This window comes from Dipodomys spectabilis, unplaced genomic scaffold (assembly GCF_019054845.1).
Source record: "Dipodomys spectabilis isolate Male_0828 unplaced genomic scaffold, ASM1905484v1 ptg000124l, whole genome shotgun sequence".
In the NCBI taxonomy this organism is placed as follows: domain Eukaryota; kingdom Metazoa; phylum Chordata; class Mammalia; order Rodentia; family Heteromyidae; genus Dipodomys; species Dipodomys spectabilis.
Window position 1 is genome coordinate 730,921 of NW_024870801.1, and position 9,893 is coordinate 740,813.

Here is a 9,893-nt window from a genome sequence, read left to right on the forward strand (position 1 = left end):
ACTAATTCCTTGTTTTTTAAGTCCAAAGTTCTCACTATGATATGTCTAGAAGTATTTCTTCTCAGATTCTATCTTCTAGGAGAATTATATGCCTCTGTTTTGTGGGTGATATTCTCTCTCTTGAGATTGGGGACGTTTACTGTTAATTTTGTTAAATAGGTTTTCAATGCCTAGTTTTTAAATTCTTCTCCCTTGTCTATCCCAACTGTGTGTAGATTTGATCTTTGGACCAAATGTCCCTTTTTCTGTTCTGAGTGCTTTTCCATGCCTTTGATTTTTTGTTTGAATTCCTCTGCTTTATCTTCAGTTCCTGATGTCCTATTTTCTGCTTCACTTGTTCTGTTGCCTCTGCTTTCAACTGTGCTTTGCAATAGGGAGAGCCCTGAATGTCTCCTAGCTCTTTGTTAATGTCAGTCCGCAGGGTGTTAATTTCATTTTTCATTTCCTGCACTGAGGTATAATGTTTCTGTCTTCTTATCCGTGCCTTATATTTTCTTGGTCATTTCTTCCTTGAATTCTATTTGGTTTTAGATCTGCCCATTTCTTTCATTGGCTAGTTCTTGTCATTGCTTAGTGGTTCTTTTTTTCTCCATCTCTTTTTCATTCTCACCAGAATCCTTCTGAGTTGTTGGCTTTTGAGACTGAAAAACGCCTTGATTCCTCATGAATTTTGTGGACTCTCGCTGGAACTTATGTATTTGGTTCAGGGTTTGTAGAGGTCATTAGACTAGGTATTAGGCTCAGTGGTAAGGGGCTGTGGCTTCCTGGCTTCCTTGTGAGCACAGTGCAGTTAGGATCCCCTCAAGAGCCATGGGCAGGATTTGGGGTCCCGCTGAGTGCTGTCTCCACTCCTGGTGTATCCAAAGGTGTACACGGGGACACAGAGAAGCCTTTTGTGCTGGTTAGAAGTGCACCCTGGTACTGCTGTCACTGGTGTCCTGCACGGGGATGTTTAGGCAGGCTTCTGAGCCCAGGTCAGAGTAGAACCCTCAGTGCTGTGGGTGAGGACATCCCACAAGGTAAGGCATGGATGGGTTTGGGAGTCAGCTAGGCACAGACCCCTCATGCTATGGGAGGGGGCATTTCACATATGGAGGCCCTATTGGCTTTTGAGGCTGTTTGGTCTGGGTATAACCCCCTATGCTAGGAGCAGCAGGCTTTTGAGTCTAACTGGATTCCTATGCCTCACCATAGCACTTTGGAGGCCAGTGCTGTCCTGCTTAGGGGAGAAAACTCAGGCGTGGGCAGGCACTGCCCCTGTGCGGTGGGCAGCCAGCAGTGTCCCTCTTGTGGAAAGCTGTGTAGAGCCCCTAGCAGGGTGCTGGTAGCATCCCAGGTAGAGATTCACAGGTGGGCTTGTGGAGGTCCCTCTCTGGGTCCACTGGCTGGTGTTAGAGGTCTCACCCGGACCTTTCCAAGGCTTGGAGGCCAACACAAGCATTAGAGACCTGCCATGGCTGTCTTGCCATTAAGGGACCTGTCAAGAACTTTCTTGTGGTTAGGACCCCCACTGAGGTCAAGAGCAGGGTTCAAAGCCCTGCCTTTCACCCAATCCAGGTGGCTGAGTTCAGGGGCAGAACTCTGAGATTGGGGTCTTCCAGTCTGATCTCAGGTGCCAGGTAGCACTACTTGGAGGCTTGCTTTTCCCTCATCCCTGGAGGCTGAGCTCACTGGTGCAACTCTGGTTTGGATCCCCATCCTTCTGTTCCTATCTGTACAAGTTCCTAATGGTATTAGTTCCTATCTGTATTGGGATGGGCTTGGCTAGAAGCCTATCCACACCATTTGTCCTGGGCTGCAGGAGGTTAAATCTTCAGACACCATTGTGAACCAAGACAAAAACCCCAGGCTTTTTCCTTTGTCCTGAGTTCACCCATGTCCAATCTTGGCCAGAGGCTATGTCCTCTCTTGCCTAGTGAGAGCTGAAACTGAAGCCTTCTCTGAGTGCCAATCTTGTCCCAAACTCCCGCCAGTGCAAATTCCTTGCAGTCTGAAGGGGGTTAAGTTCTCACTTTGCTGGTGCAGTGTCTGGGTTCCGAGCTCAGAATTCTGCCTCTTATTAATGCTGCCTCCCCTACCTTCCTGTGTCTCAAACCTGCTTCTGAGTGAGGGGTTGAATTCCTCCCCAGCCCTCCTCACTGGCCACCACAGGGTGGGGAGTGTGTGACTCAAGTGTTTGGCTGGCTGTGTGGTCTCCTTCCTGGGTTTCACCTATGAAGTTGTCTCTGTTGCACTGCAGCTACTGTCTTGTCCAATGGGCTGCTCCAAGTGGAGAACTGTGCTGAGCTGAGGGCTGCTCAGTGTGTTGGGCTTGCTAAGGTGCAAGTCTGCACCAAAATTTTTTTTTTTTAATTTGTGAACATATTGTACAGAGGGGGTTACAATTACATGAGCAGGATAATGCATACATTTCTTACCAAGCATTGCAGCCTCCTCCTTTGTTTACCCTTCACCTCCCTTCCCAGCCTCCCCCTCCCCCCGACCCAATCCTTCCCCCCCTCCCCCCCACCGACATTGTAAAGCTCGTTTTTGACATGACAATTTGTACTTCTCATTGTTGCAACAGGTCCACCTGAATCCTTAAACGACTTGCACCAAATGTTGTTTAGACCTAAGTGGGGCTCTTCACTGAGCAGATGGCCATGCCGAGCCCTTATCTGCAGAGCTGATGCCTGGCAGGCTACAATGACCTGGTTAGGCGGACTTGTTGTTGACTTTCCTCCTCTTCCTGATTGGTGTTTCTTGATTGGCAAGAAGCTCTGACTGCTTTGTAACTAATTTTTGCAGGTCATTTTGTGTTCTAACAATATTTCTGATGATTTCTTACCTACCTGCAAGTATACACAATACATCCTATCTGCAAATTTTGCCTCTTCCTTTCACTTCTTTTTTGTGCTCTGTGTGCTCTGCTGTATTGGAATTCCAGTACCACCGTGAGTGGAAGTTCTAACAGGAACACAAGCTCCTTCTGTCCATGACCTTAGAGGAAAGTTATCAACTTTTCAACAGCTCTGGGCTTGTCAGACCTTTTGCTGGGTTGAGATAATTTCCTTCCATCTTAGCTTATTGAAAGTTTTCATTGTGAAAGATGCTGAATTTCATTACTTTTTGTCAAATTAATGATGAGTTTTCAATCACTATTGAATTGTGACTGACATACAAAAAGTTGTGGACAATGTGTGCAAGTTAATGAGGTTGGAAGTAGGTACTCATCTGCTTTCCAAACTTCTGAGAGGGAAAGTCTGCTATTCAGTGCATGGTGGGGAGAGATAGGCTTCTCCAGCCACCAGGTCCCCAGTGCTTGGGGGTGAAACATGGAAGACTGTGGGGTACACACTTTTTCCTCTGTCCTTGGGTCTTTGTGTTTTCATTCTATGAGATTGTCAGTCATTGTATTCAGATCCCCCTGACCTAATATGACTTCATGTTAATCAATTTCTCTACAGACCCTACTTCAAAATGAGGTCATATTCTGAGTTTCCAGAAAGACATGAGTTAGGAGAGGGTCTACTGTTCTACCTAATGATTCTGTTTCATGTTGTTTAAGAGAATTTATATTTTACAGATGGTGGATGCACTATGCTGTAGGATATACAAGGTAAATTCATCTGGTTAATATTACGTGGTTCTAACATACATGTCTACTATTTTTTCTGCTTGTTTTGTCAGTTTCAAGAGACATATAGCAAACATATTACTAGTCTGAATGCATGCCTTTCTTCGGTGTGCTTTTCCTTTACATATTTTAAACCTTTATTAGTTACAAATTTGAAATTTTACATGTTCCAAATGAATTCTCATTGTGAAATCTCTCTTCATAAATAAACCTCTAACTCTAAACTCTCCTGAGTCAAAATACTAACAGTTCAATTAGGTGTTTTTTGTTTTTAGAATTTTGATGGTGTAAATCTTTCAGACATTTTACTTTTATACTTCCTGAATTTTGTATAAAAATTGTTTCTTTTATACGTTGGTTAGGCTTTTACATCTGACATCACAAGGCTGGAAGTCTTGGTGGAAGTTGGTGGTGGTATGTTTTTCTGTTTTGTTTTGAGTCATTGTCTCACTATGCAGCTCAGGCTGGTCTTGTGATTTTGATCCTCTTGCCTCACCTTCCAGGGTTCTGGGATTACAGGTATGCACTACCATGTCTCATTCAACACTTTGCTATTATAGATTACTTTTACTTTATTTACTTGATTACAGTACCAACTTGAAAAGAATCCCAATAGTCAAAGATGGAACAATTTGGTTATAAATAAAAGCCAAAACTGTAATAGACTGAAACACAGAAAAAATATTTAGATCATTTAAAAATATACACAAAAGAAAATTGTATATAATGAGCCTCAAACACCTCTCACCCCCATGTCAATAGTAATCAACTTCATGATAAATACTATGTAATCTATTTTCCCCCTTTACTAAGAATGCAATCCTGTCTCAGTGCCAATTTACAAATAATGAGAGCAAGGTTTGAAGACATGAACATTTTTTTAATTATTAAGTGAATGAGGATGACAGTGAGATTGGGTCTCAAAATTCTGTCATCCTCCCTGGAGATCAAACATCTGGTTATCTGTCCTTTTTTTAATATGGAACACTTCACACATTGGTCCATCATCCTAGCATGGGGACCGTGCTAATCTCCAATTTTAGTGTATGGGACACGGAAGCAAGCACAACACGCCTGGTTTGTAAGAGACTGCTCAGGAGCTCAACTATGAGGTATGCCGTGGAATGCAAGCCCCAGAACCAGATGGCGGCCACAGCTGTGAATGTGAATGCCTCGGCCTCCAGAGTTCTGGGATCACAGGCATGAAATGCCACACTGAAAACAAGAGTATGTTTCATGGTGAATGTTCGCCGTCATCTCTCCATCACTAAACTGCTCTTTTTACCAGCCAGTTCTCATTCTCTGCAAGGATGTTGAGTACCCTTGAAAACATTCGTTGTTTCTTCTATTTTGTGGCCACACCAGTCCTTCTTAGTGGGTTTTGTATGCCTGCCCTTTACCCAGCCTAAGTCATGATTTTCCTGTCCCCACTAATTAACCTTACTTCTAAATTCTCTTTTATTCATATTCACCTATTTCCTTCCCATCCTGTTCTGTTGCAGTTTTTTCATGTTCTGACGTATGAAGAATTTAAAGAACATGTTTAAAGAAGCCAGATGATGATAGGTTTTCGTTGTTGTAGATAACAATACATGGAAATGCAGCTATAAAGTTAAGCTCCCACTTTACTGAGGTCAAAGCCCCGTCTGATGGAGATGGTAACTGGATGGTTCTGGGTCACTCATTTATTTTCTTTGGCCAAAGTTAATGTTAAGTTGGTTGGAAAATATTGAAATATTAAAGACTGCATATAAAAATATAGTTCCTAACTTTTCTGGAAGAAAAGGTAAATCAAGCATCACAGAGCTTAACTTCATGCATAGCATACCCTTAAGCTTAAAAGGTTTCTAATTCATGAACACTGTACAAACATTACAAATGAAGCAAAGATACTAGAAGAGACATGAAAGGGGCACTAGAGCACGAAAGAAAAACAAAGCTACAGGCCAGATATGGACTATGTGTGGAAAGACCCTGGCTGCCTGGGTCCTGGCTTCAGATAGATGACTGTGTGTGGAAAGACCCCGACTGCCTGGGTCCTTGCCTCAGGCTGAGCTTCTAGCAGAGATGATCTCACGGAGCACTTAGACCTAATCTTCTTTAACTGACGTAAGAATTAAAATCTATTAACGGTGGCATCACCCTGTGATATTTCCTATAGCCAAATGGGTTGGAACACAGCTGGCAATACAGAAATATATGAGCCATCGTCCTAGCCCCAGGTCATGAACTTGGACAGAAATAACATAAAGCCAGCTGTCTGTGTGACTTCTGGAATACTGAGAGGTAGAATTTTTGTAGGCTACAGAAATGCATGTAGAGGCAGAGCATATGCTTTGATTATATCCGAGCAATAGTGGGAAGAACCACTGGACTGCTTGCCAGAGGCCGGAGTGTCATGCACACTTGGCCCACGTGGGGTAGGTACACCCGACATTACCCTGAAGCCACTCCTCACCGCAGCCCAGGGAAAGCCCCAGGTGCAGCATGAATGACACTGTCATGCAGTTACATAAAGGCTCTGAGACACCCCTGGCCATGCAGACGTGGTGGGAAACAGCCCAGCACTAAGAGAGGTTGGGTAATGTGGGGGGCCAAGGCAATGGCATCTCCCCTTGGTGGGACCACTGCTTGCTTGTTTGATTCTTCTAAGCAGGAATTGCTTTAAACATTCAGGGCCAAAAGAGAATTTTACATGCTGGAAGAAACAACGAATGAACGAACAGAAGGGGAACTGAGGTCATCTGACCAGACAACCTACTGTACTGGGAACAAGGGTCTGCAGCTTCGGTGACCTGTGGGCAGTGGAACCCTGGGCAGAGGATGCCCTTGGCAGGGACCCCTGTGTGGTCCTCACACCAACTGGGCCAGGGTGGACCAGAAGACCTCTCTGCCCCCACCCTGTAGGCTGACTACCCTAATGAGCAGCCATGGCCTCGGGTCTCCTGACGGCCACTCTGGTGTCCTCAGGGAACACAGGCTTCCTGCCAATGCCCCTGGCGGGGAAGAGGATGAGCCAAGAGATTGGGCAGACAGTCAAGAAATTGAGAACTTGAATTCCCAGAGCTACACAGGTCCACAGCCTCCCTAATTGGCCACTAGACACCGCAAGTCCCAGCCCCAAGAAGTGTAGAGAATCCTCGGCAGCAGTGACCTTCAAGTGCCAGCGCCTGGCCCTGCCGCCTGCCGACAGGGACAGCAGAGGTGGGGTGCGGCACACATCGTCTCCTTCACCAGCATCCAGGACCCACATCTGTCCCAGACTCCTACCAGAAACACAGGTGCCACGTCTCCCTCCGCCCTCCCACCTGGCTCAGGAGTCCTCACAGACCACATCAGTCTCCAGCACACGCTGGAGACTGATCCGCGGGATGATGACCTGGGACAGCAGGCACTGCCTGTGTGACCTTGAGCAAGTCCTGACCACTACCTAGGAAAGGTAAGGTGACCATGTTACTCATCAGCACTGACAAGCGCAGGCCAGGTGCACAGGGGCAGCAGGGTGGGTGTGCGGCAAGCGCTCAGCGGGGCTGGGTGTACATGAAGCACTCAGGGCTTCTATCTCCTATCCTGATCAGGCCACGCCTCAGCCCAGGTCTTAGAAGGGAGTGCCTGTACCTCTACTCAGAACCTATCCTGGCGACCTGGTCAATCACAGCTGAGATTCTGAGCTCAACTCTGTAGTTTAAGCATGGGTGATATCCGTGCCCCTGGCCCACGCTGTCCACAGGAGAGCCGTGGGGAGCCATGCACAGTCACCACCATTCAGCTGCCCTCAGCAAGGAGCCTTCCTTGGCCCAGGGCCAGCACTTCAGTCCACTGGTGCATGAGGACACCCTCTGTCTTCAGCAAAGGGAGAGGTTCACGTTGTCCTCCTATAGGAGTCCAATTCTTGGTCTTGTGAAGGGGAATCCTGGGGTTGTCAAGAGGAATTGAGAGAGAATAAGCATAAAGCCATTCCTTCCAATCCTTGGAGCCGAGTGCAGTCTGCTGCTTGTGCATGGGGATGGAAGGCTCCTCCAGCCACCAAGGCCCAATGCATGAGGCTGAAATGCAGAGGGGTGCAAGAGGCCGCATCTGGGACCACCCAGCCCAAGGAACCCCCCCCTCCCCCGGCAATCTCCCAGCACACAGCCTCCACACCCCTCCTGGTATGCAGCAGTGACGGGGCAGTCCTGCTTGAGGCCCTGCTGTGTGTTGTGTGCCATGACAAAGACGAGGAAGAGAAAAATGTTCCCGTAACAGAGTGGCCAACTGTTTCTTCTTACAGTGGGAAACAGCAAGACCTTTTAAATCCTGAAACCTGGAATGATGAGGGTCGGGGCTGGCAATGAGAACAGAAGGAGGCACGCACACCTTCAGAACGTGCTGCACCCATCCTCCTGATGCTTAGGTAGAGCCAGGGTGGACATTAGCAGGGATCCCTGACATCCACATGGAAGCAGGGAGCTTGGAAAATTGAATGCCACCATAGGCCAGGCTGGAATCTGAATGAGACCAAGGGCGAGGATGGAGTTTCAGAAGCCAGGGGGAGCTCACAGCCCGCAGAGGATGAGGGCAGAAGCGCACCCCCTGCCAGGGAGGGCTGGCCTTGCTGTGTCCACCACAGAAATGACTTAATAACTAGATTCAGAATCTGGGAGTCAGGAAGTCAGCTGATTACTTACTGAATCTGGGGCTAGGACAAGTTTCAAGACGTGCAGAGGGAGACCATGCCATGGCACAGCTCAGGAGCACGCTCAGGTGGACACCAGGGTGTCAGAGCCAGGCATGGGACGCTGAAACACTGTCCCTCAGCCACTCGGAACACAGCCGTCTCCCGCACCCAGGGCCCGGCACGCACGCCCGAGTCAAGTGAATCTGAGGCAATGGCCCTTTGAGGCCAGGGTGAGCGCCCGGGAGAGCTGCGTAGCTGGCAGCTGTCGGTGGCGAGCAGCGTGTCACCAAAGGTTCCTGGCGTGCCTCCAGCCCATGACCGTGGGCCTGCGGCCCTCCCCTCCTGCCTCCCCTCCCCTCTCCAGCCGTCCCTGCCCAGCGCCATGCCAGCCCATGGGAATGGAAACCTCTCTGCAGCGCCCGTGTGGGCCTTCGTGCTGGAGGGCTTCCGGGGCGGGCTGGAGACCCAGGCCCTGCTCTTCGCCATCTTCCTGGCCCTGTACCTGGTGACCGTGCTGGGCAACCTCACCATGATCGTGCTCATCACCCTGGACGCCCGCCTGCACTCCCCCATGTACTTCTTCCTCAAGAACCTGTCCTTCCTCGACCTCTGCTACTCCTCCACCATCACCCCCAACGCCATCGCCAACTTCTTCTCCTCCTCCAAGGCCATCAGCTTCGCCGGCTGCGCCACGCAGCTCTTCTTTTTCTCACTCTTGGCAACTACAGAGGCTTTCCTCTTGGCTGTGATGGCCTATGACCGCTTCATGGCCATCTGCAGCCCCCTGCAGTACCCTGTGGCCATGGGCCCAGCCACCTGTGCCCGCCTGGTGCTGGGTACCTACTGTGCGGGCTGCCTCAACTCCATGGTGCAGACCAGCCTCACCTTCCGCCTGCCCTTCTGCAGGTCCAACCACATCGACCACTTCTTCTGCGATGTGCCGCCCCTGCTCCAGCTCTCCTGCGCCAGCACGGCGCTCAATGAGCTGCTTCTCTTCGGCCTCTGTGGCTTCATCATCGTGAGCACCACCTTAGCCGTCCTGGTCTCCTACGGCTACATCACGGTGACCATCCTCAGGATGCGCTCGGGCTCAAGTAGGCACAAGGTCTTCTCCACCTGCGGCTCCCACTTAACAGCCGTGTCCCTCTTCTACGGGACAGTGTTTGTCATGTACGCCCAGCCAGGGGCAGTGGCATCCATGGAGCAGGGCAAGGTGGTCTCCATCTTCTATACCCTGGTCATCCCGATGCTCAACCCGCTCATCTACAGCCTGCGGAACAGGGACGTGAAGGATGCCCTGCGGAGGCTGGGACAGAGGCACACAGCCTGATGGAGGAGGCTGGGACAGACACACGGCCTGATGAAGGGTAGCTGGTTAGGCGGTGCCCTGGGCTGGAGGAAAGGACTCTGTAGAAGGAATTGAAAAGTGAGAAGCTTCCAGCCTTCCCTGCCTGAAAATGAAATTCATTTCTCTAATCCTTCAGTCCTTATCCAAGGCATTTCACAGACAGGCATTTCCTAGTGTGAGATATAAGGATGCATGCTGCATCTACATCCAGTTCTAAAGCCTGGGAGAGAAAGGCCCCCAGTCATGCAAAAAGCTAGGCACAGCTCCCGCCA

The 9,893-nt window shown here is 49.1% G+C and overlaps 1 protein-coding gene across 1 annotated transcript; it reads left to right on the forward strand.

Annotated features, from left to right (window-relative positions):
• The first annotated feature begins 8,655 nt into the window (after window positions 1–8,655).
• On the forward strand, window positions 8,656–9,603 carry LOC122115667 (olfactory receptor 12-like). The gene has a single exon (XM_042689069.1). It carries the CDS (start codon window positions 8,656–8,658, stop codon window positions 9,601–9,603), a length of 948 nt encoding a protein of 315 aa, XP_042545003.1.
• The last annotated feature ends 290 nt before the right edge of the window (window positions 9,604–9,893 follow it).

Excerpts from the sequence above, each read along its gene's own strand:
- LOC122115667 (XM_042689069.1), top strand. The coding sequence starts at position 8,656 with ATGCCAGCCCATGGGAATGGAAACCTCTCTGCAGCGCCCGTGTGGGCC.